Genomic DNA, 27,730 nt, shown 5'->3' with positions numbered 1-27,730 from the left:
TGTATACGGTTAGAAATATGTTTTAAAAGTAGAATATAATGATTCACACAAGTATCACTCAAAAGTGCACGGTTTTCGTTTTACGTCGCGAACTATCACGGTCGGCCATTTATGGGAGTCATCATTTTGACTCCTATAAATGGCCGACCGTGTTATTGGACGAGGTGAAAAGAAAACCACGCAATTTCGAGGCATATTTGTGTAGACCATTGTATTATACTTTTAAATCATCTTTCTAACCATATGCATTTTATAACAAACGGTCACAAAACGCTTTTCAAAGACCAACTCGACCAATCCAAGGCAACGTGTTCCTTTAAGCAGGCCAAACAAACGTGATTTTACTAAAATGTTATTATTATTATTATTTTTTTCGCTGCCCTCAAATTAAAAATTGTAAATGGAAAGTTGTAACTCGAAACAAATATGACTGGTTTTCGTAGCACCAGAGTTAGTAAAACGTCACAGCTAAGTAAAATATTTGAAAAAAAAAAAAATAATTGGCTAAACCTCCAATGAATGCACATGTTCTGTGAGTAAAAGGAAACACAATGCCTTCGATGGGTCCAGTTGTTCCTTCAACAGCGTTTGAAAACTTCCTTTTTTTTCCCAGATTTCTGTTAATTTTGACATTTCTTAAATTTGACATTTAAGAGCTGTGTTATAAAACATTATTGACTGGCATAATTCGGTAACTCGGGCCTCTGAGTGACCAGAAGAGGGGCCTATTTCCCTCGGCCTTCGGCCTCTGGAAATAGGTCTCTCTTCTGGTCACTCAAAGTCCCTCGGGGATTAGACGTACACTAGTTACCTCATTGCCAGTCAATATGTGTATACAAGTGCTATGTTTTGTTGTAGAAAGAGGACGCTTATAAAATATGTTATAAAACCAAAAGGTTGCAAGTAGTACTTCTGTCTTGCCCTTAATTGATCAACGGTGAAGGATTATACTATGCGGTTATCGTTTATAACCCTATAACGGTTTAATCTACTTAAAGTACTTTGTACAGTTTCTATCAATCAAGTCGATGCTTATAATCAGTTTAAAAGTGCCATACAAAAAAAATGTCTGGACAAACGTTGTTTTATACAGAAAACGACTCACATTATGTACCCATATAATCTGCATACTACTTGTTTTTTTTGAAAAACCCGGACGATCAACTGGTAGTTTATTTGTATTCGGCTGAACTAAATATTGTCAGGCCAGTATCAATTACTTAGTGACTGGAACCACTGATGTAGCGTCTTGGTCTCAAGTGGTCTGCTCATCCTGGTCGTCAATATTCACCAAAAGTGAAAGATGTCCGTCGTCCAGATAACCCTGACCATCTTGATCCCTAATGCAGCGTCTTCGGCACCATCTACACATCTGCGCCGACGATTTTCTTATACTAGCACAGCATCCCTGTCTCGAAAGAACCTTGATGCCAGTCCACACGGAGCTTACTAAAATACAATAAAACGTACGAGTGATGCGATACAAACAGTTTACAGAGAGGTTGGTTCATAATTAAAGGAGGAAATTGGTTGATGCTTTAAATAGTGTATTTCGGTAGTGGCATAATGTGAACAACCTTCCATCAGCCAACGTGAAGTTACCTCAAAGGAAACACACACAATGTAAAAACAAAATATTATGTTGTACGCGTCAACTTTGCGGTGATTTGTTCTGATTTAATGTAGTGTAAATGCGGAGGGCGCTTTGGGGTACAGAATCACTTTGTGACACCAGTGTATATAATCGGAGATTATGAAACTCAATATTGTGAAATGTCTATAAATTGTGTGTGATGGCGCGTTCTTTTGAATTAATTTCATTCAGCCGACACACATTAGGGGAAACTCTCCCATAACACCGATAAAGGACACTAACACAGGTTGAATTCATTAGTATAGTCAAAACTCCATAATGCACTTTCACACAGTCTCGTTAGATCATCACAAATCGTATTGCTAGGTGCAATGTATTGTTTTCAAAAACATTGCATTTGGAACTTGTTTAGTTGACCTGACCAGTAGTGACGTGTTGCGATTACTACAGGGTTCTTACCCGGTCAGCAGCATAACCGGGATTGCTGATTATACTAGTTTGCAATATGTTTGATCGCTTGATGGCGTGTGTGAACCAAATTTATTGTTATGCGAAGCGAGTTAATCAAACTGGTGTTTGTTGTCACTGTTCTTGTTATTATTGTTATTCAGTCACTGAAACGGTTTCTACTCTCGGAATGCAAAACTCTTTTTCGAGTGGTCTTTTACTTTTTTAGATTGAAGTTTGCATCTTTTTGAGCGATTTTTCACTATGTCCTGGAGTGAAACCCCTCTAACAGAGTGAGATAACCACCACTCCTTTTAAAGACCCATATGAGGGACAACTCGAAATGTAAAGAGTGTAGTTTTTCACTCTTTTACATTTAGAGAGTAGAAAGCCATACACGTGAGCAAAATAAAAAATAAAATTGTCATTGTGACGATTGTATTCTCTATTGAAGGCGACCCAAACGGTCAAGAAAAAAAGTAAATTATAAAGAGTTACAATTATGGTAATTGCAGACATGGAAGAAACTGCAGGCGGGTTGCAAAAGGGGATTTAATTATGAAAGTTAAGGTGAGTGATCACTTACTTGCAACGAATACAATAATGCTCAGATTCATAAGAACCAACGTAGTTGAAAGAAATCCCGTTTTGTCATCTACAATTGGCCCATCGTCATTTGGTATGAGGAGCAAGGACGCCGCCAGCATGTTTATGAAGATGATACCAAGCGAGCACATCTGAAGCCGCTGTTCAGCCGCATCCTTCATTGGTTTCAGGTAGGCGTGGATGAGCAGAAAGAAGACAGACAAGAAGACAGACACAAAGAGCGTGAAATGGTCATCGGGTCCAAACAGCAGTATGAAGAGCGTCTGCAGGATCTTACGGGTAAGTTCAATTATCTCCCAGTACCAGAACTCGGCTTTGTAGTTTTCACACAGAAAACTCTCCCAGCTAATGTTCGTATCTGGCTCTGAGGTGTCATGAACATCTGACTCTGTGACAAGGTTATTAAATTCATCTGTCCTATCCTGGGTGACAACAAGCAGTTTTTGACCCGAACTCTGACTCGACACGGGTGCTTCTGTATCATCTATCCCATCATAAGAGGTGCCGGGCAACACTTGATCTGAATCCTGACTCGAAACGGATGCTTTATCTTTTTCATTGTTGTTGGCCTTTCTTTTGCTATACCAGAGAAGAATGAGCAATGCGAGCGGGAAACCCACAACGTACACCATAGCTGTTTGGGCGGCATAGTTGTAAACATCGTGTTCTGGGCTCTCACAGTCTATTGCGTAATCATACCTCAGCAAGGTGATGTTGAGTTCTTTATCCTCATCCATGTAAAACAGCTTACACCCAGTCGGCAACAGAGTGATAACAACGCTGCATACGCTTGGGTACGACAGAAAGAGCAAAATGACGACAATAAGGAAACATCTTCGTTTACTTTTACTGAGATCATTTCTGCATTGCGCAGGCAACCCTTGCGCGTCTCTGATGTAACATTTTCTGAATACATAGTAACAAAAAGCAACCAGAACAACAAATATGATGAAGCTGAAACCGACCAAGAATTCAATGTAAATATTGTGGTAGGTGAAATCCGGAATAAAGCATCGAGGACTAATCAACCAACCAACTATGCTAACCTCCATTGTCTTAAAGACTGATCCTAATGTCTGCAAATTCTTTGGCCAAGGAATGTCATCTAGAGCAGAGAATATCTCCCCCATGACCTGGCAAAAACCAACTACGATTTTCCCACGTGCTAAGAAGACGCTCACGATATTTCTTTCATTCCGACGATGCCTTCTATATGCATCCCACACAAAGAAACAGACTACGAGGCAGACAACAAGCAAGATGCAGAAGACTTCTACAGCAAATAACGGCCACTCTGGACATTCCAAACAATGACCAAGCCAAGAGTAATACTTGTTTGCACATTCGGAACACAGCCAGCCCTTGTAACCTTCACTGCAAGTTGAGTCGATACCGAATCCACCATTTGGACACACGTCGTCGCGTGGACATTTGTGTACCTTTGGTAACTTCCCGCTAAATCTCTGCGTGCTTATGTTATACGAGTGTGTCATAATGCCTATATTGCTGACAAAATTCACATAGGAATCGTGGTTTTTCTGCGATATATGGTCTTCTTGTGAGGTCCAGTTCCACGTCCACCAGTAGCCCGGGAGAAGATGTTGATATTCCCCGGAGCAGTTGATCCCTTCGTGGGGACACTGATGACATTCGCCAAACCGGTCAGTGCGGTAATAGTTGTCCACACATGGACAAGCCCGGAACCCTGCAGCGGTACTTTTATCTGTCCCTGTTGGACACACCTTGCAATCAGTAGCTCTCGTGCCAGGTGAAGCTTCAGGCGAGACGTAAGTTCCATTATTGCATATTTCACAGTTGAAATCACCATTCGAATACTGACCAGTTTTGCTTTGGTAAAACCCACCTGTGGAGTAAACAGATGTGCCATTAGAACAGCATTGATGCTGCTCTCACACTGTGGAGAATACTCTTGCGAATGTGAACATTTGAAACTCGCGGTGAGCTTACCCAAAACTTGCGTTTGTTAACGGGAAGGTACACGTTTGGTAGTTGTCAAATACCAGTCTTCTCATTTGGTGTGTCCCATCATAACCATAAAATAACAAGCCTGTGAAAATTTGGGCTCAATTGGTCATCGAAGTTGCGAGGAAATGATGAAAGAAAAAACACCCTTGTTGGACGAATTTGTGTGCTTTCAGATAAGAATAAAATACTTCGAGCTAGAATTTTTTTTTATATTATTTTAGTGAGAAATAACTCTTTCTCAAAAACTAAGTTACTGCAGAGGGAGTCATTTCTCACAATGTTTTGTATTATCTACAGCTCTCCAATGCTCGTTACCAAGTCAGTTATTAAGTTAATATTTGTTTTGAGGAACTACCAAACGTGTACCTTCCCTTTAAGTGAATATGTTCATACTCCACAGTTCAAACCGTCATGCTCTGGTAAAACCCAAATATGGAGTAAATAGATGTGGTAGTTACCATAACCTGTCTTAACGTATCCACTTTGAGAAAATTTTGGTTAACATATGGCCGGGATTGTAGTCCTTCAGCATGCGCACCTCGGTTTTAACGGAGGTTAAATCGTCCCGTAAAAAACAATATGTGCATGGCCTTACATGTATGTCGGTTGAGTATGTAATCGGTTGAGACAAGCTCAGCGCACTGAAGCGTTTGAAGAACCTATCCCCCAATCGTCTCACAATCGCTGCTGAATCATTTGCTACTGTAATCGTTTGACAATCGTGTGATGGTTGCCGAACCGGCCCTAAATGGACCGTGCGCCTAATCAGTAAGGTATGGTGTAAGAATATTGGGTGATCAATCAAAATTCAGGTTTCATTGCCCGAATGTTACCATACGTTCATTTTAGGATTGCGTACGTCCCGTGAGTTGGCACAAACCTTCTAAAACGAAACTCAATTTTGAGCCATTGCTGTAATCATTTCTAAAAAACCGAAGCACCTCGGCAAGCAATATTTTAAGGGAGGCTTTCTTCTATCGTTACCTTCAAACCGTTCGAGTTTAATCGAGTAATTTCGAGTAAAATTGTTAACGTTTTGCTTTGTGTCATACACAAAGTACACAAACCCTGCCATTGGACACTTTCGGAACAGACAAAAAAAAAAAAAAAAAAAAAAAAAAAAAAAGTACATATATTTTTACAAATTACTTTAATGGTTTAGAGAAGGTAGTGGTTAAAGACTTCTCTTGAAATTGGATGCAGTCACTTCCACGTTATTGTTAAACATTCTCTATGGTAAATGCAATTCAGTATGTACCTATCATGAGTTGTGACTTCTTGAGAGGAGTCTACTCAAGTCCTTTTTTCTTGTTTTTCTACCCGCGTTCTGGACCCATTACTTAGTGTACAACGCAGTCCTTTTTTCTTGGTTTTCTAACCGCGTTCTGGACCTATACTTTGGACACGGTTTTCGTTTAACGAACGTGCGTAATTAAATATTGGTTTTTGACGACAACGAACGTGCGTAATCAAATAGGGGTTTTTGACAACGACGACGACATTATCATGTGTCCACAGATTTACACTAAACTTAAACAGTTTGAAGAAAATGAGGGTTGAAAGCTTCCATAATAATATTACTTGCTGTAGTGTTGTAGTTTTTGAGAAATGAGTGAACAAAATGTCAACGTATTTAGACTATGAGGTGGCGTCCTCCGTGGACCGGGTTCGTTTCAGGCGACGAGCGTGGACGACGAAAATAGACCGCCTGGGATTTGGAATCATTTAAGGGTGAAGTCACCTTGTTCGCGCAATTTGCCTAAACTAATTCTAGTATTTCGCTTTACTTTCGGAAATTATACCAAGACAAACAAAAACTCTTTGACAGGAAACAACAGCAGATATTCTATTATGCTGACGTTTCTCTGGTTGTTGAGTGGCTCAATGTTATAGAGTTGCTGATATTAGGCAAAACATTTTGCTTTATAAAAATGCAGAAATTGAGCAGAATACCTGGATTTACAACTTGTACAAAAATGAAGAATGGTATTTACTGTGTTTAGCTGTTTCTTGTGTTGAAAAAGCTATATTTGGTCTGGTCCTGGGCCAATGGCTTTTTACAGAAAAGAATTGCAGCGCTTACGTTATCTGGGAATTGTGCTATTACGCTAAGCGTATTTAACAGCTTAGCAGGGAATGTGTTGTTGAGCGTCACAATTCGCACATTTTTTTGTTTTACTACATGTGACTACTTGTGCTCAATTCCTGTGGAACTTTCACTGCAAAAAACATTGAGTTAAAATTGTTATTTGTATTCGCAGGATAACCGTGCTTTATAATTACTTGTGCAAAAGTGGGCCGGGGCGACTAATGTGCTTTAGTGTTAAAGTCGCGACTAAGAGGTTTCGCAAGCGTGCGGATACAGATACAGATACGGATATGATAACCGTATCCGTTCACATCAGCTTGTGTTGAATTTTGTTTCGCAAACTATAGATACGGATATGCGAACCGTATCCGTTCACATCAGCCACGTGTTGAATTTTGTTTCGCAAACTATAGGTATGTTTCACTTGAGTGCGCTCGCATTCATCATGAGTGTTTTTCTGACATATACACTACCGATTAGAGACCCCGTGTTTTATACACTGCATTTTCTCGTCGTTTTGTTTGCAATTTACTAAACAAATTATATCTATATCAAGCACGATGTCAAAGCTATTCAGTGGGAAATGTTTTTGTTTTGGGAAAAAAAAAAGTAAAAGTCTGCAAAACAGTTATCTACGACGTGTATGAACTCCCGTATCCGTTACGAACGTGTATGCAAAATACGATAGTCACGGATACGCCTTACAGGTATCTGTATGTGTATCCGTACACTTTCGAAACCTCTGTATTATTAGAGTTGCGACTACCGTTTTTCTCAACTCCGTTATTATTGTGCTCACACGTTGACTACAAAAATTGTCCCGACTACCTGTTTGGTGAAGCACATTGCGGCACAAATCTTGAGAATCCGTAATTTATCTCGATAAGTGTCGTAGTTGGGTTTGAAGTGTGACTAGTCGAGTAGTAAATTTCACTGGTCACCAGGCCTATCATGATGGGAACTTGCATAATAAAAAATCTTGTGCGAAGGGGCCCAGTGTCATGCTCTGCTCTGGAAGCAAAGATTCAGTGCTTAGCAGAAGCAGTGAATTATGTGCTTACGTCAAGCGAAATACACTGCTTAGCAAGGATTTTTTTTTTGTGTGCTTCCAAGCTCGCACATTATATTCCGCGCTTGCACAGTAAGCGGAAAATGGTGATCTTAAGCGCAGAGTTTGGTGGTTAAGAGTTCAGTAAAATCCACTCGTACCAGACCAAACATCAAACCACCAACCAAATACAAGAATTTAATTTTTAAGTACCTTGTCACATGACAATGGACTATACAACTACTGTCATGAACTCAAGAAAGCAACCAAATCAAACAATTCTGAGTCAAATACAAGTTTTTACATTTATTCAACTTTAGGGACCACTCATCTTATATATAATTTTAAACCGTCTGTAGTTAAAGACTCCTTGGGGCATGGAAATTAATTTTGAAAAACTGTGACCTCAAGTTGACCTCTACTTCCGGGTCAACCGCAAGTGGGACCATATCTCAATAAGTACACGGCCGATTTTTAGACTGTTTGTGGCTATTGACTCCTTGGGGATTGGAGATAAATTGCAAAAAACGTGACCTCAAATTGACCTCTTGAGATATGGTCCCACTTCCGGGTCAACCGGAAGTTGGACAATATCTCAATAAGTACATAACCAAATTTTAGACTGTTTGTAGTTATAGACTCCTAAGGGATTAGAGATTAATTTTGAAAAACCATGACCTTAAGTTGATCTGTACTTCCGGGTTAACCGGAAGTGGGACCATTTTAAGAACTACACAATCGACTTTTGATCATTTTTTTCAGTTATAGACTCCTTAGGCATTAAAAAATAAACTTTGACCCCAACTTGACCTCTACTTCCGGGTCAACCGGAACTGGGAAATATTTAAAGAACTACACAACCGATTTTCATTTTTTTTCAGTTATAGACTCCTTAGGCATAATAGTGACTTTGATAAACCGTGACCTCGTGTTGACCCCTACTTCCGGGTCAAGCGGAAGTGGGACCATATCTCAAGAACTTCTAAACATTTTTCAAACCTTTTTTTCAGAGTATAACCCCTTGGTCATTGAAGCACATAATCAAAGCAAAACAACACGGAACAGCTTTGTGTTTGTTCACAAACACCACATGTCTAGTTTCATTTTGTGTCTTTCAGAGGGGTGGTAGGCTCAAATTGATTAATTTAATTTAATTTGAACCACCCACCCCTCTGAAAGACACAAAATGTAAATTATTATGGCTCATAAAATTAGGTGTGTGGTTCAAATTGATTAATTTAGCACTTTAAATGTGCAATAAACTTGTCCCATGTTGTCAACAATACACTATGATTAACATGCTAACAAAATTCAACTTGGTGAACAGAAATTTGAAGAAGAAAAAAAAAAAAAAAAAAACAGAAGCCTACATGTACACTTCCATAATAATGACAACACACAAAATGTATGTATTTGCAAACAAAAATAGTTTATTTTTGAGTTTAAAATATCAAAATTTAAAAAAAGTTGCCTAGTTATAGCGAAATCATCTGAACATTCAGTCTTCAAATAAAGTTAACTGTACAACCCTGTCAACGCCCCCCTAAAATAAAAAAATGAGCCATGTTAAGTTAGCTGTGGTTCTCTTTGTAAATTAAATTATACATTAAACGAAAGTAATAAAGTCATTGTGTACAGACCATGTCATTCTGTTTTCAAAAAAAGTTAATTGTATTACCCTGGTTACCCTGGTTACACAGCTAGCGCAGAAATTTAGCGTTTGGATGTAAGCATTGAACGGTGATTATAGCGCAGAATTTGGTGGTGAACAGATCCATGCAACTAGGCACAGGTCATTTCGTCTTCAAACAAAGTTGATTGTACTACCCTGGTTACCCCCCCCCCCAAATAAATAAATAAATAAATTAATGAATAAAAATCATTGTGTACAAGCTAGGGCCCAATTTCTTGGATCTACTTACTGTAAACAAAGAATCGGCACTTGCGGAAGCAGGGAATTATGTGCTTACATCAAGCGTGTTTCACAGGTTGCCAGCGAATTTTGGCTTTTGCGGGTCATGGATGCATACTCTGTTTATACCAGGCATTCTACGTTTACACAGCTAGCGCAGAATATTAGCGTTTGGACAAAAACAGAGAACGGTGATCATAGCGCAGAATTTGGTGGTGAACAGATCCATGAAATTGGGCACAGGTCATTCTGTCTTCAAACAAAGTTGATTCTACTACCTTGGAACCCCCCCCCCCCCCCTACCAAAAAAAATATAATACAAAATATCAATGTGTACAGGCTAGGGCCCAATTTCATGGATCTGCTTACTGTTAACAAAGAATCGGCACTTGCGGAAGCAGGGAATTTTGTGCTTACATCAAGCGTGTTTCACAGGTTACCAGCGAATTTGAGCTTTTGCGGGTCATGGGTGCATACTCAGTTTGTACCAGGCATTCTACGCTAACCCAGCTAGCGCAGAAATTTAGCGTTTGGACTTAAGAAGAGAACGGTGATTATAAGCGCAGAATTTGGTGGTGAACAGAGCCATGAAACTGGGCACAGATCATTCTGTCTTCAAACAAAGTTAAATCCACTACCTTTGAACCCCCCCCAAAAAAAAAAAAATAAATAAATAAATAAATAAATAAATAAATAAATAAATAAATAAATAAATAAATAAATAAATAAATAAATAAATAAATAAATAAATAAATAAATAAATAAATAAATAAATAAATAAATAAATAAATAAATAAATAAATCAGCGATTTTAAGAACTACTTAATGGATCCTGATGATAAACAATTCATGTACAAACTTAGACACAGAAGTTTACCTACTAAAGATGTTTTGCTTAAAATTGGTATTGTTAGAGAAGAATCGTGTCCGCTATGTAATGTAGAAAGAGAAACTCATGAGCATATTTTCATTTACTGTTCTCACACATTGGATGCTTGGATTTTTGTATGAAATATTTTCTTCGAATGGAAAAGAACAGGTTAAAACCAGAATCATTCGAAAATTGCTATACTAGGAACAATGCTTTGTGTTTCACCACTAAGGACGAAGTCAGTTTTAATTACTAATTGCCTGTTTTACCAAGGGCCAAGTTATTTCCTTTGTCCCATATGTATCATGTTTTTCTAATTTTTGTTTTTTGTTGTTGTCAGTATTGTTTTTTCCCGAACCACGTGATTCCCGAGTCACGCTAAATTGTAGATATTTGTATATATAATAGAGGTATTCATTTAACTATTTAATTATTTTGTTTATTGTTAATATTATTGTTATTTTCTGAGCTTCTGTTACTTACTGTGCCTGTTATATATTAGAAGTATTTACTGGAGTGTCTTTTGATAGTGTGTTTATTTGATGTATGCCTTTGCTGATGAATGTTGAATAAACGGAGTAATATAACTCCACATCAAGAGAAAAAAAAATAAATAAATTTTATTGAGGACGTGTGATATAGCTACATCGAGCTCCAGGAAATTGACAGAAATTTCACCTTCTGCGTTTTTGTGGAAGCCTTTTCTACTAGCAAGTGTCTCTCAAGTTGTACATAGAACACTTTCGTTGAGGTAAGAGAGATTGAAACCAACCTTTTAGGGCCTTTTGGCCCTAAAAGCGCTCTCAAATCAACGGCGGTGCCGCTTGGCCGCCATGTTTTCTGCCATGGGTCTTAACAGACCAAACACCGTGAGGTTCAACACCCACCATCTTTCGAAAGGTGTCACACCCCGAGACGTCTACAAAGCTGTCAATCACGAGTTGGATTCAACATCAACAATAGTATGCATTGCTGAACTGGAACGTAACTGGTACAACGTCACTTTTGACAATGAGCAGGATTGTGAGACTATAGCATCGCAAGGCCTGCTATTACATAATGCCCTCGTCCAGTGTGAAAGAGCTAACATTCGCAACTCTGTGATCGCGTACATCAAGGCACCATACGAAATTCCGGACAATGCCATTACATCGCTCCTGTCTCGGTATGGAACTGTCGCCAACATCCGACGTCAATATCACGGTTTTGACGACAACATTGAAACCGGTGTGAGAAGCTGTCTCGTCAAGAGCCTCAAGAAACCAATACCGAGCTTTCTCAAATTCAGCGGCTTTATTTTGCCAGTTCGATACAGGGGGCAACAGAAAACCTGCAAAATCTGTGAAGAAACAGGCCATCTAGCGAGAGACTGTCCGGCAAGAAACCGATGCTTTGTATGTGGAAGCTACGACCATAGGGCGGCTTGGCACGACAAATACGACAACAGCGAACAAGATGAAATCCGTGACGACAATCCGGCAAATGAACATAAAGAAAATGAAGAGGACACTACTGGAGAAAAAGAAGATAATGAGCCCCAAAACACAGAACCGCCAGCTGAAGATGAAACACACAGCTCCAAAGCAAAGAAAGGAGAAGAAAAGAAAGGTATGGATCAAACAGAGAACACAGAACAGCACCCACCAAAAGAAGCCGCCTCTAAACCTAAGCTATCATTCAAAGAAGTAGTTGCAGGAACAACCAGCAAGAAAACTCCCACAAAACCCCAAGGATTTTGGGACGAAGCCATGAACAGCCAAGCAGTTAGAAAGTTGTCGCGGAAAAGGAAATCCACTGAAGCTTCAACAGCATCATCTAAAGTAGCTCGTGATGAGTCATCACCAACAGATATGGAAACTTTGGCAGCCGAAAACCCAGTTGATGAGACACCAGAGAACATGCACGACCAGGAATATACGGATGAAAGATCCGACGATACATATTCGGAAGGATCGATCGACGAGGATAGTGGAAGACTCGTTGATCCAGATTATCACAGTGAAGACCCACAAGATCTAGGCGGAGAATTCACTCTCTACACACGCGGGGGAGTCCGTCGACGAAGGAAAAAGCGAACATCATGGGAAAGGAAATCAACAACGAATAACTCTCTCAACAAACAACAAGTAAAACCAATGACACTGATCAACCGGGTCCATCAAGCTACCCAACTACCAACAAGCCTAGTAAGAACAACGAAAGCCAACCCAAACAACGAGTTCAACAAAGCCAGAGAGGGAGAGGAGGAGGGAAGCCAAAGTAACTTTTACCTTCATCATGGCTGGTGAGATGAAGACATTAATGTACAACATCATCATTGGTATGTTCATATTGTCTATTGTCTCCATAAATGTTAATGGCTTGAGGAATAACCTAAAACGTAATGTGATCTTTGAATTTTTATGTCGTAACAAGTTTAGCCTAATTTTTCTTCAAGAAACTCACAGTGAAGAAAATGACGAACCCGTTTGGAGTAAAGAGTGGCAAGGAAATATGCATTTTAGTCATGGCAATAGCCAATCCAGGGGGGTTGCTATTCTCACTTCAGAAAAATCTGGTCTCTGCATTGATAATATTTCTAGGGATAAGGAAGGGAGATGGATAAAGGGTCAAACTAAATGGAACAATCTTGACATTCCAGTTGCCTCTGTTTATGCTCCAAACAATTCTTACGATAGGGCTTATTTTTTTGATGACATGTCTGATTGGATTATTAGCGATTCTTCTATTATTGGTGGAGATTTCAATTGTAATATTGATAATGTAAAAATCAAAGACGGCAGTAAAACTATTCTTAAAAATGTCATTAACGAGAAAGATTTATGTGACGTCTGGCGCACTATTCATCCTGATAAAGCAGGATACACACATTACCACAAAGCTAGTAAGCAGTCGACTAGAATTGACTATTTGTTTTTATCGTCCAATCTTCTGAGTAATGTTTTAGACGTGCGTGTTAATCCACATGGTAATTCTGATCACTCTATAGTTTGTATGAAATTACATGATCCCGGTAATGTGCATGGCCAAGGAAGGTGGATATGTAATAATAGTCTTTTAAATGACAATGATTGTAAATATCGTATAGAAACCTTTTTACAATTCTGGACTTCTCAAAAATACAACTACAAGTCTCTGTTGGATTGGTGGGAAAGTTGTAAATTCAGAATAAAAGAAATTCTCCAAGATTACGGCAAAGAAAAAGCGCACCTTCAAAAACAAAAAATTAATGATCTTAAGAAAAAATACAACAGGCTCTTGGAGAATCCAGACTCCAGTGCTGATGCCATTAAAGACATTGAAGCTCAAATAAAAACCTACGAAATTGAAGAATGGTCCAAGGCTAAAATTAGAGTTCGGAATACCATTAAAGAGGAAGGTCAAAAAGCCTCTAAATTCTTTCTGAATCTTGAAAAACAGCAAGTCCAGAATAGTAAAATTGATAGGTTGGTTAATGCCGAAGGGAAATTTATCGATCAACCTCACTCTATGCTTGATCATGCTAATGATTTTTACTCTGACTTGTATAAAGAGGAAGACATCTCTGATGATCACTTAAATGATATTATCTCTAAAATAAGTAGAAAACAAATTCCTCATGATATTCATTGTAATCTTGAAAAAGCAATAATAATAATAATAATAATAATAATAAGACTTGTAATGCGCACATATCCACCCTGCTGGGTGTTCAAGGCGCAGTAAACCAAAACAAAACAAAACAAAAAACACAACACAAAGAAAAACAGACACAACAAAATTAGTCATTGAAAACCTGTGACATAAGATAAGTTTTGTGAAAAGACTTGAATTTTGCGGTACAAAGACAAGATCGAAGATTAAGTGGTAGAGAGTTCCAGATGCGTGGCGCTGCTACAGAAAAAGACCTGTCACCCCATGAGTGTCGAGACTTGGGTTCAATGAGGAGAAGCATGGAACTTGATCGAAGATTCCTTGAAGGAGTGTAAACTTGAAGCAGTTCAGAAATATAGTGGGGAGCCTTGCCATTTAGAGCTTTGTGGACAATGAGCATCAGCTTGAAGATGATTCGTTGAGAGATAGGGAGCCAGTGTAGTTGTTTCAGAATGGGGGTGATAGAACAAGATTTTCTAGACAGTGTCACAATGCGAGCAGCAGTATTTTGGAGCCGTTGAAGTCGGGAAATCTGGTTGTTAGGAAGACTGTAGAGAAGAGCATTGCCGTTGTCAAGACGAGAAGTAACAAATGCGTGAATGACCTTTTCAGTGGCACTTTTGTCCAAGTACTTGCGAATCTTACCTATATTCCTGATGTGATATGATGATAAACGAACAATGTTGTTGATGTGTGGCTGAAGTGTCATCGATGAATAAAAAATAACCCCTAAGTTCCGAGCTTTCAGCAAGGGAGCTATCCGAGCATCACCGATGGAGATGTATGGCACTGAAACCTTAGTTAACTGTTGACGTGACCCAAATAAAAGGAACTCTGTCTTATCATCATTTAACTTCAGGAAGTTTTGGTGTGTCCAACGTCGAATCTCTTGGATGCATTTCTCAAGTCTTGCAATAGATGCATTGGCGTTTTCTTGAGAAGATTTAAACGTGATGTATAGCTGAGTGTCGTCTGCGTAAACATGGTAATTCAGATTAAACTTGAGGATGATGTCACGAATCGGTAAAGTGTACAGCGTAAACCACTGCGGGCCGAGTACCGACCCCTGTGGCACAGAGTAGTTCAAAACAACAGGGTCGGATATCGCAGTGCCAATACATACATGCTGAGTTCTGTTGTGGAGATACGATTTGCACCATGCTAGGGCTGTGTCCTCTATGCCAAGGTGATTCTGGAGCCGAGAGAGAAGGATGTTATGATCAACAGTGTCAAAAGCAGCACTCAAGTCTAGCAGGACTAGTGCTGTAAGGTTACCATTGTCCATAGAAGAGAGAATATCGTTGCTCACACGGACTAGTGCAGCCTCGGTCCCATGGAAAGGCTTGTATGCTGACTGGAACACGTCGGACAGGTTGAAAGTATGAATGTGATCAGAAATACGTGATGACACTACTCGTTCGATGACTTTTCCAAGATATTTTAAGTTTGCAACCGGTCTGTAGTTTTTGAATATCTCCTTGTCCAGGTTTGGTTTCTTGATGAGCGGCCTGATGTAGGAAACTTTGAGGCTATCGGGGAAACAACCGGAACTGAAAGATTCGTTTACAAGCTTAGTGATGTAGGGTACAAATATACCAATGTTTTGCTTTATCATGGATGTTGATACTGGATCCAGCTCACAGGATTTTGAAGGAGATTTCATAATAACCCTTTGAATCTCAGCAACAGTGGCAGGCTCAAACACAGATAGTCTACACTCTGGTTGAAGATGTGGCAATGTCTGCGGTACGTTGTAAGGGACTGATGAAAATGATGAGCGGATGTCTGAAATCTTGGTGACAAAGAATTTCGGCTGATGAAGTCAAGTTAGCGCTATTTCAAATGAACAAAAATAAGTCTCCTGGCTTAGACGGGCTTACGGTTGAGTTTTATCAGACATTTTGGAACACAATCGCTTCTGATGTCTTAAAAGTCTATAATTGCTGTTTCAAGAATGGTATTTTATATAGATCAATGAACTCTGCGTTAATTAGACTTATTTATAAAAACAGAGGTGAAAGAACTGATTTAAAAAATTGGCGTCCTATCAGCTTGCTCACTGTCGATTATAAGATCCTATCCAAGGTCATCACTAATAGAATGAAGCTTATTATGCCCCTTCTTGTAGGTGAAGAAGAAACTTGTGGAGTTGTAGGAAGAAATATTCATGATAATCTTATGGTTATGCGTGATACCATTGACTATGTAGAATTAGATAATTCGGAGGCTGCTCTCATAAGTATAGATCAAGAGAAGGCGTTTGACAGAATTAGCTGGAAATATTTGTTCACTGTTTTGACTTTTCACTGTTTTAATTAAATGGATTAAATTATTGTACAGCAATCCCAATTGTAACATTATTGTAAATAATTTTATTGGTTCACCAGTTAAGGTTTCTCGAGGGATTATCTCCTTTATTCTATCTGTGCGGAAGGGTTAGCGAGTTTGGCTAGAACTGATTGTGATTTAAAAGGCATTGTTACGCCGGGAGGTGAAAGTAGCATTAGATTAATTCAACACGCTGATGACATCACTTTCTTTGTTCGTGACAATAAGGAGTTCGTTACTATTGATAACATACTTAGTACCTATTGTAAGGGAAGCGGGTCTAAACTCAATGTAGACAAGTCCAAAGGCATGTGGCTTGGGAAGTGGACGGGTAGAGTCGACAAACCTTGTAACTTCCAATGGTGTGATAAACTTAAAATCCTTGGGATCATATTTGGGAATGATGTCGTACCAAATGACAACTGGGGTCCGAGAATTACAAAAATCCGTAGTACTTTAGATAAATGGTCTAAACGTAATCTCACCTATCATGGCAAGTCTGTTATTGTAAATATTTTGATTGGGCCATGTATTAATTACCTTGGCAGCGTGCTAACCTGTCCCGATGAAACCGTGAAAAAGATGAATAAAATGATCTGGAATTTCTTCTGGGATGGTAAAATCGAAAAAATTAAGAGGGCTACCATCATTGGTCCAAAAGACTCGGGTGGAATGGGTCTTGTTGACATTAACTGCAAATTGATGAGCCTCAAATTAAACTGGCTAGCTCGCTACCCCTTATCTCAAGGGAAATGGAAATATTTTTTTGACTATTGGATTAATAAAGCTAGCGCCAATGATCACTTGGGATGGTATATATTTGCCAATCAGAAAAAAGCTTTGAAAACCACGTCCTTTTATATTGATGTGATCAATGCCTTTGATAAAGCAGGAGGTATTATGGATTGTAAACATTCTAGTGTCTTAGAAACAAGAGAAATGCCTTTGTGGAATAATGTTAGCGTCACCAAGGACAACGTCACTTTTGGTAGTACCTTGCTTAAATCTTTTGGTATTAACAGGATAAAACATAATGTGAAACAGGGTAAACTGATCTCTTTTAAAGAAATTGCTGAAATGTGTGCATTACGTAATATTAATGCCGGTAGAATGCTAGGTCGCCTTAAGCATCATGTGGATTACAACCTAGTTGAAGAAAAAAGAGAAGGTCCAGCTACTCCTTTATGTAATTGGTTAGTCATCAAAGATTATAACGGAGAGGAGTCTGCTCCGATGTATTTAACTAAAGCCAAGACCAACTACGGCAACCTGATTAGGAAAAAAAGTGTCGTTCCTAGAGTTCAACCAATTTGGCAAAATATATTCAGTATTAGTCAAGATCTTGATTGGTCTGCGATATGGATCAGCGATTTTTAGAACTACTTAATGGATCCTGATGATAAACAATTCATGTACAAACTTAGACACAGAATTTTACCTACTAAAGATGTTTTGCTTAAAATTGGTAATGTTAGAGAAGAATCTTGCCCGCTCTGTAATGTAGAAAGAGAAACTCATGAGCATATTTTCATTTACTGTTCTCACACATTGGATGCTTGGATTTTTGTAGAAAGATTGCTTAGCAAATATACAGGTAACAACCATTTTTATTTAAACCACTCTAACAGAATTCTTGGATATGCTCTAAAACCGGTCCAGGCCGTCGTTGTTGCTAAATTGCTTAGGCTGATCTGGAATATTCGATGCAAAAAGGTGTTTAATAGTTATTCAAGACCAGCAGAAATCGACATCATCTCACAGTTAAAGTTATCTTTGAAATATTTTCTTCGAATGGAAAAGAACAGGTTAAAACCAGAATCATTCGAAAATTGCTATACTAGGAACAATGCTTTGTGTTTCACCACTAAGGACGAAGTCAGTTTTAATTACTAATTGCCTGTTTTACCAAGGGCCAAGTTATTTCCTTTGTCCCATATGTATCATGTTTTTCTAATTTTTGTTTGTTGTTGTTGTCAGTATTGTTTTTTCCCGAACCACGTGATTCCCGAGTCACGCTAAATTGTAGATATTTGTATATATAATAGAGGTATTCATTTAACTATTTAATTATTTTGTTTATTGTTAATATTATTGTTATTTTCTGAGCTTCTGTTACTTACTGTGCCTGTTATATATTAGAAGTATTTACTGGAGTGTCTTTTGATAGTGTGTTTATTTGATGTATGCCTTTGCTGATGAATGTTGAATAAACGGAGTAATATAACTCCTCATCAAGAAAAAAAAAGAAAAAATAAATAAATAAATGAATGAATAAATAAATAAATAAATAAGTGTCTTTTGATAGTGTGTTTATTTGATGTATGCCTTTGCTGATGAATGTTGAATAAACGGAGTAATATAACTCCACATCAAGAGAAAAAAAAAAAAAAAAAAAAAAAAGGCTGCTTCTTTTTCCGGCTGGTAAAGGTTGATGTCAATGACACGGGGTTACACATCAGCTGCGGAAGGAGTTGTTTTCATGTCTTGTCACCCCGCTGACCAAGAACTAGTGCATTGTGCATGCATTCTTTGCGTATCTGTTTTATGAAAAGAAAAAACAAATAATAATAATAATCATTATGTGGGATTTCTTAAAAATTTACATGGCAGAAATACAATCTCGTCAGGTTTGACGTAACACCATGTAATGACAATCTCTCTGTGAGTTGGCGTAGTTTTAAAAAGAACCTTACATGAGTTAACGCAAAACCAGAACATAATGAGTCCACATGCAACAACAGCAAGGGGGCAAATTTTCTTTATGTCTGATAGAATAATGGAGATAGACTTCTCAGTACAGCAGTAGATGTTTTTTTTTTCTTTTTTTTTTATTAACAAGTACTTACCAGGCTTCTCTGCCTCTCTTTTCTGTAATGCCACTTGATTATTTTGCTGTTCCACGGCCACTTGCGACCAGGGCCAAGCCGACGACCCCGCCGACGTCGTAGCATGCACAAGCAGCACTGGCTGAGGCCTGGTGGTAGTAAATCCCCCTGAATTATCTCAATGTTTAGCTTTAAATTTCGGGATCGATCCAGGCTTCTTACAGTAATTTTCAAACTTCTAGTGCATCCACAAACAACCAAATAGTCGGCAGTAGTATAGCTGATACACTATAAACAAAAAGCTTCGTAACACGCACGCCTATAGTATGTATAAAAACGCATACATAACACACGGAGTAACATGGCGTAATCTTTGTTTACTCTCGTTGCTTCATGGGTATGACATCATCACTTTTTTACCACGTTCATTGCGTTCGCTGGTTTACAAATCCGCTTAGATTTCAGTGTTGGTTTAATAGCCGGGAACCAGTACGGGCCGGGAAATTTCAAAATCGAAGAATCGAGGTCAATTTTTTCTGGAAAATTGTAGCCAAATTATTTGGAGAAAAACATGACCAGTACAATAAATTGATAGCTGAACACAACATTAACAAGTTATGATAGTGATTTTAATGTAGGAGTACCGTAACACCGATCTTTAAACACATGTCATGACACGGCGAAACGTGCGGAAACAAGGTTTGGTTTTACCGTTATTTTCTCCCGACTCCGATGACTGATTGAGCCTAAATTTTCACAGGTTTGTTTTTTTATACAAATTATAAGTTGTGATACACGAAGTGTGGACATTTACTGTTTACAATACTGTTTACCAAAAGTGTCCAATGGCTTTAAGGCTCAATACGAATTCCGTTATGAATCCGTCTCTTTTCACTCTTATTGATAGCATGATGAAACTTGAATTCAATTAATAGTTAAAAGGTCTGAGTTCCCCTAATTGTTTGTATTTTTTTATATTTTTATTTGTTGCTACATAAATAAATAACGAAAACTATAAAACTATAAAATCAAAAGTAAATGAAAAAATATATACAAACAACACACAAATTAAAGGATGTTCCAATTGTGCGGCGATCTGGTAATGATTTTTGTATATGTTTGAGGGAACAAACAAATATTTCTAGGGAAGAAACAAATATCTTTAGGGAATGAAATGATTTTGAGGAAACGTAGCATCGTTTCAAGTAAACGAAAACAAGAAACGAATTAATTTTTCGACGGAATGCAACAGTATTTCGAGGGAAAAAAATAAGTGTTTGTTTACCTTTTTAAATAAATAGAATACCCCTTTCTGTTTGGGAGCACCTTACAATAAGTACATTTCCTGCAAACTCACCTGGCGGACATGGACTACAGCCTGACTGCGATCCGAAAGTTCCCTGGTGACAGGGCATGCATTTACGCTCGAATTGTGCAATTTGTTGGCACACAAAACCCGATGATGAAAAGTCACTGCTTCCGAAATACAGCATGTCGAATGGAGGTATAAAGTCGTCTCCGACTAATGCACTGCGAAAGTAACATGTCAATGTACATGGTTATTGAACGATATTACAAAATTTTAAAGAGGGGACGAACAGTTACTTCGATAGAAGAAATTAATGATGACATTTGCATTTAAATGTTATTATTTTTTCTGTTTTTAGGTTTCCCATATTTTCCATTCGGGTACTTACACATTAATGTCTGTCCGATTCATTTGTGGTACTTTTTGAAGACTTTTATCAACAGATCTAAAAAGAAAATTAGTTTAACTGAAAGTAAACCAGAGGAATGAAATGATATTCTTAGGTTACGGACTGAAATTATATTTCGAGTGTACAAATTGATGTAATTAAATTAGATCAATTTGGTTAACCTATGCAATCTAAGTTATTCACATATGCAATGTTAAAATAATACAAATAATGTTCATATAGTTTTGGTGTAAAGTTCAGTCTTTTTTAGAAATAATTGCAAGTGATATTCGGTAATTATGATTAAAATCAATTTGAACAAACACACGCAGTGCAGTTATCGCTTAGGGCATGATGGTGGGCTACCAGTATTACTTAATACTATTATGTGTTTTAAAGCATGGTCATATATTGATAATGGGAAAACATTAATAAAATACAAGTCTGTTGTTTATTGTGTAAAATAATTTGAAAGGGTATTGTGACGAACTGAAACTGTACGCCCCGCCGGTGCGTAGTGGCCCGCCGGATCTTGGAGAACAACGCTCCCGAGGCAGCTGGCTTGAACTTTTGTTGAACTGTTCAGTGATTGGACGAACTATCGCGCGCAATTGATGATGTATAACAGTGTATAACATAATGATAAGATTTTATTCATGTGTGATTAAAGGGACACCGGCTCTCCATTTACGCAATTTAGGGGTGTAGAATCATAAATAATGCTTTTATAGATGGTTGCTGTAAAAACAATCATCAACATGTCACGTAATTAGCGAAATATTATTTAAAAAATCAAAGCGGTAAAAGGTCACCGTATACGTGTTTCCAGCCGTTGCAACTGTCAAATCTTCGTGATATTGTCGCATAATGTTGTAAGTAGACTGGTGCTTTGTTTAAAGCAACGTTTTTACTACGACGCAGCATAAGGATCCAGTCTATCCATGTATTATAAACAACCAGCATAAATATACGGATCAGGCAGATCCTTCGACGATGGAGGTAGACCTTCGTGCTTCGACGTACATCCAAAGATCGTCACGAAGAACACAAACAAACTATTAACCCAGAATATGATGGGACAATGACAAGTAAATAAAGCATTCCTGTCACCAATAAACTAGGCCTACTACCACATAGCCATGATGCAGTTTGGAATGCGATCGTGGCGTTACGTTCTTCCGACGTGCCAGGGCCCAATTTCATAATGCCTTTATAGTGGCACAACAATTTGCTTAGCACAAAATAGTATTGCATAGCAGAAACTGATTACCAGTAAAATTTTAATTAAATTTGAAAACTTGTGGCTCGTGCCCGACTAAATTTTTAAATAGTAAATACATCAGCGGTATTTTCTGCTGAACAGATGAAATTGATAAATGGGCCCTGTTATTCACGGTAAAAAATAAATAATAATCTTGGGGGGAAGGGAATCTTGAGGGATTCAAAAGCGTCCTTGTGAGAATGTATTTTGAAACATAAGCGTAGCTGCAAATCTTGAAACGTAAGCCTAGCTTGACTCGGGATTGAAAGCGTACCTTTTGATTATTGCGTAACTGGAACCTATACGTATGTTGGATTGTATAAGCGTATCTGCGTAGCTTGAAACGGAACCATATCTTTCAGAACGTAACCATATTTTTTTGGAACATAAGCATATTTTGGAACGTAAACAGAGCTGCGTATTATAGCGTAACTTGAAGGAACATAAGCAAAACTTGGAATGCAAGCGTAGCTGAGTAGCTGTGTACCTTAGAACGTAACCTTATCTTTTAGAATGTAAGCAAAGCTTGGAACGTAAGCTTAGCTGGGTATCTTGGAACGTAAACGTAGCTATGTATGGAACGTAAGCGTAACTTGACTCAGGATTGAAAGCATACCTTTTGTTATTATAGCGTAACTTGAAAGATTGTAAGCAAAACTTGGAATGTAAGCGTAGCTTGGAACCTAAGCACATCTTGGAAGGTAAGCGTAGCTGGGTATCTTGGAACGTAAACGTAGCTGCGTATGGAACGTAAGCGTAACTTGACTCGGGCTTGAAAACGTACCTGTTGATATTATAGCGCAACTTGAAGGAACGTAAGCGTAGCTGAGTATCTACGTAGCTTGAAATGTAACCAAATAATACCTCAACAATCTCAAAAATAACACGTCATTCACAGAATTAAATACTATTTATTTTACAAAATAATGCTTTGAGGGAATTTTGTTTTATCATTATTTGTGTTCAACCTTTTACACAATTATTATTCACCTGTTCTTTTTACGATCGGGGGCTCCGTTTTTGTAATCCTTTTTTTCTTCTTCATAAAACATTTTTTTAGCTACACACACAATAACACTGGCAATATAACGAAATGCGGTATTCCTATGTTTTTACATCATCAGTCTTTTTTAATTACCTGAAAACTCCTAACACAAATAAATTAGGAGCCATGAAACAAAACAGAGCATTATATTGGAATGTTGCGATCATAAGAAACAACGATATCGACACGAGGTGTACCGACTGACAAACCCACGATGACAAACATAAACTTTGATGTCTGGCTCCCAACCCTTCCCAAGCTCACGGCGAGACCCGCAAGCTGAGAGTTCATAGCGCCCGGGATTACACCTCCAGCCCCCACGAAACACGGCATGTGCGGTACGTGATATGCCTCATAGCTTACGTTCCGATTGCTCCACGCCGTGGGGCCACATAACAAGCTTCCGTTACTCGGACTCTTTGAATGCGAATCTTACGTTAGATTTTTCACCATTATTTACATTTTGTAGCGTTAATTTGAATACATGTTATTTTTTGTCAATTATTCGTTAATAATTTTGTAAAAAAAAATATTTAAAATTGGTTTGGTAAGTTACTTTTAGACGGCTGGAAGTAAAACTAGCCCGGAAGGTCACGTGATTGTTTGTACCACGTTTTGGTTACAACAATCACGCGATTTTCGTTGTTGTCTTTAAATGCTCAAAAACGGCTAAATTTGATGATTTTTTTTAAGACTGTTCCTCTTTATTCCTCGAAGACCACTGAAGTCATATATTAGTCTATTTTGTAGCCCAAATAGCCCAAATCAGCCGGTGTGTCCCTTAAAGTTGTGTATAAATACCAAATGCTGAGTTCAGTGAGTGAGCATCGAATAAGTTGTCGGTCTCGAAGAATAAATAATAAGTGTGTTTTATATTGAACAGCATTGGTTCGTTTGTTTTCGGTCTGCGTTTGGCTCTGAGCAAACAAGGACCCGTTGGTAGTACGTTACAGTGTGAACAAAGTTAAAGGCCCTGTCACACCATGGCGTATCCTCATTTCTTCATGGTCGGTCGTGCTGAACGCATCACACCATCAATACGTTACTCTTACGCTTGCATACGCTGTGATACGCTGTCATAACATTGTTATTTAGTTAGTGAAACGCTATCAATGCGTTAGTCATACGCTATGTATACGTTCAATACTCTATGGATACGCTATGGAACCGTCCTTTCCAACACCGATCTCGACTTTTTTTGATGCAATTCGTTGGGAAGCTGGACGTTTTTGTGCATGCGTTGGCATACGTTCAGGCGATACGCCATGGTGTGACAGGGCCTTTAGACTTGAATTTTTTTTTTTTTTTCTTTGTTCAATCCTAAAGAATCATTTAAAAATGTACCCAGTCAGTTTCCCTTGTGGTTTATTATTTGATATCTGATATAAAAAGTCGCATCCCCTTAAGATGATCCCCTGTCTGCCGCTTCCCAGGTTGTATCGTTACCCGGGTGTGATCCCTGGCTACACGGCAGTTTGCGGTTTAATGGCTTCTGACAGGCACTCCCGAACAAAGATATTGACAAAATTGGGAGACCACCAACAGAGGGCTAGATAGCTCAGTTGGTAGAGCGCCGGCACGTTAAACCGGAGGTCGTTGGTTCAAATCCCGCTCTAGTCAATTTTTCTTTGTTCAATCCTAAACAATCATTTAAAAATGTACCCAGTCAGTTTCCCTTGTGGTTTATTATTTGATATATATATATCAAAAATATAAATAAAACCAAAATAACTGTAAAAATGTACTAAGAACGGGGTAAACTTAAGAATGTTGCGGCCAATTATACGGTTGACACCTCGCTAAACGTTGGTGAGTCGACTTTCTTGTAACAATACAATTATACACTTTTACTGTCATGCAACTTTTTTGTTAAATCCATTTCTAAAATAATCTAATAACAAGTAAAATGAGGCGATATATAACAATTGAACGTAAAGTAAGAGATTTGATTTTATTTTACCCTGCTCTCATCATAATACTATTAAATATGTTTGTTTCAGCGATTTTCCTTTTATTTGTTCAAATCCGGACAGTTAGGTTAACTTTTGCTTACCGTATGTTAATGTACTTACACGTAACAGTCATGTCTCAAATCACGCCATACGGTGTTGAAAATATGTTCAATTGGATTTCCGTGCATCAATCTAATCAGTCAATTAACACAAATACAAATAATAAGCCGTTACGAAGATCAATATCTTTCGAAATAGGATGGCATAGGAAAATGGATCAAGACACAATGAACACAGAAACAAGCAACAATCATAGTGAAAAGTGATTACTCAAATGAAATATGTATGAGTCAACACAAATAATGTTGAACGGAATAATTTTATTACAAACATTTAACTCACATTTGCTTCATGGTGTCTCCTTTCGTAGCAAACGGTCTCATTCCAACTTCTGATAAATTACACTGAAACATAAGACTAGAAAGGGGAGAGAAAAGCAACAAATACATTACTGTGTGCAGAATATTCACATAATTATGTCATTAACTTCTAACTGTGCCCTTCTAATTATCGTCCTACCGATCTGACGTCTGTTTTTTGGGGGTCCTCATTGTCCATGGATTTTGTGTTCTCTGTGATCGTGAACAAAATGGTTGTATATTACGGTTGTCACTCTACCTGGACGGGTCCATGCATTTTAATATTTATTGTTTTCAGCTTATCCAAATTGGAGAGTCTGCCGCCTGGACAAAAATGACCAAATTGACACCCTTTGTGTTCTTCCACGCATAAAATAATTCAGACAGTCGTAGACTTTGCTCCGAATTCCGAAGCAGCCATTTAATCTTTTTGCAAGAATGTCATGGTTAATGGTGTCAATCCAACATTACTAAAATATTGCAAAACATTACTAAAAATTATTGCAAAATTATAATTATTGAACTTTGAGTTTATTTACTTACAGAAGTTCTAGGTTTGTCTCAAAAAATTGAAAGTCTGCCATCTGCGTTATCGGATTTTGATAGATGTATCTGCAAGAAAATCCAGAGTTGTGTATGACTAATCTGGTTAATATGCGCTTAGAGGCTTTTGCATTAGGCGCTTTATTATTATTATTATTATTATTATTATTATTATTATTATTATTATTATTATTATTATTATTATTATTATTATTATTATTATTATTATTATTATTATTATTATTATTATTATTATTATTATTATTATTATTATTATTATTATTATTATTATTATTATTATTAGTATTATTATTAGTATTAGTATTATTATTAGTATTAGTATTAGTATTAGTATTAGTATTAGTATTAGTATTAGTATTAGTATTAGTATTAGTATTATTATTAGTATTAGTATTAGTATTAGTATTAGTATTAGTATTAGTATTAGTATTAGTATTAGTATTAGTATTAGTATTAGTATTAGTATTAGTATTAGTATTAGTATTAGTATTAGTATTAGTATTAGTATTAGTATTAGTATTAGTATTAGTATTAGTATTAGTATTAGTATTAGTATTAGTATTAGTATTAGTATTAGTATTAGTATTAGTATTAGTATTAGTATTAGTATTAGTATTAGTATTAGTATTAGTATTAGTATTAGTATTATTATTATTATTATTATTATTATTATTATTATTATTATTATTATTATTATTATTATTATTATTATTATTATTATTATTATTATTATTATTATTATTATTATTATTATTATTATTATTATTATTATTATTATTATTATTATTATTATTATTATTATTATTATTATTATTATTATTATTATTATTATTATTATTATTATTATTATTATTATTATTATTATTATTATTATTATTATTATTATTATTATTATTATTATTATTATTATTATTATTATTATTATTATTATTATTATTATTATAAAATGTATATGCCAAACCGTAAGAACTAAGCATATAATGATAAAGGTTTTTCATATTATAGGAAGTGAGACACCCCTTAATGTGTAAAACATGGTTACTATTTATTGTCACAATGTAAGTGTTTGCACAGTATAACACAACTTCAAACACATTATTTGTCAGTAACATTAAAGCTTTTAAGAAAGTCAAACCAGGTCCAATAAAATAAGTGAACATTAACCACCCTAATTTGGACACACAACAAATAAATTGAAAACAAAACTTACAGTGAATCAAGAGAGTGAAGTCCTTTGAACATGGTTTCGTCTAGAGCAGTGATGTGGTTGCGTTGGAGGTAAAGGTGCCAGAGCTGGTTTTGTGTACGTAGAAGTTCTCTTGGAAATTTTGTCAGCTCATTCATTGATAGATCACTGTATGAAACAAAACAAAACAGCACATTGCGGGGAAACACTTCAGAAATAATAATAATAATAATAATAATAATATTATAGGAAACTTATAATGCGCTA

The 27,730-nt window shown here is 37.1% G+C and overlaps 1 protein-coding gene across 1 annotated transcript; it reads right to left on the bottom strand.

The window, feature by feature from the left end:
* Positions 1-387: 387 nt before the first annotated feature.
* LOC139942897 (uncharacterized) lies at positions 388-27,621 on the bottom strand. Its single transcript, XM_071939705.1, has 8 exons — positions 27,488-27,621; positions 26,257-26,325; positions 25,697-25,771; positions 25,415-25,486; positions 21,037-21,093; positions 20,697-20,869; positions 2,628-4,511; positions 388-1,449 (listed from the first exon to the last, which is right to left on the bottom strand). Exons 1-8 carry the CDS (start codon positions 27,619-27,621, stop codon positions 1,256-1,258), a joined length of 2,658 nt encoding a protein of 885 aa, XP_071795806.1. The 3' UTR covers positions 388-1,255.
* Between the last annotated feature and the right edge of the window lie 109 nt (positions 27,622-27,730).

Source organism: Asterias amurensis, chromosome 10, assembly GCF_032118995.1.
Source record: "Asterias amurensis chromosome 10, ASM3211899v1".
NCBI lineage: Eukaryota > Metazoa > Echinodermata > Asteroidea > Forcipulatida > Asteriidae > Asterias > Asterias amurensis.
The sequence above is the reverse complement of the archived record's forward strand: the minus strand, read 5'-3'. Positions and strand labels throughout refer to the sequence as shown.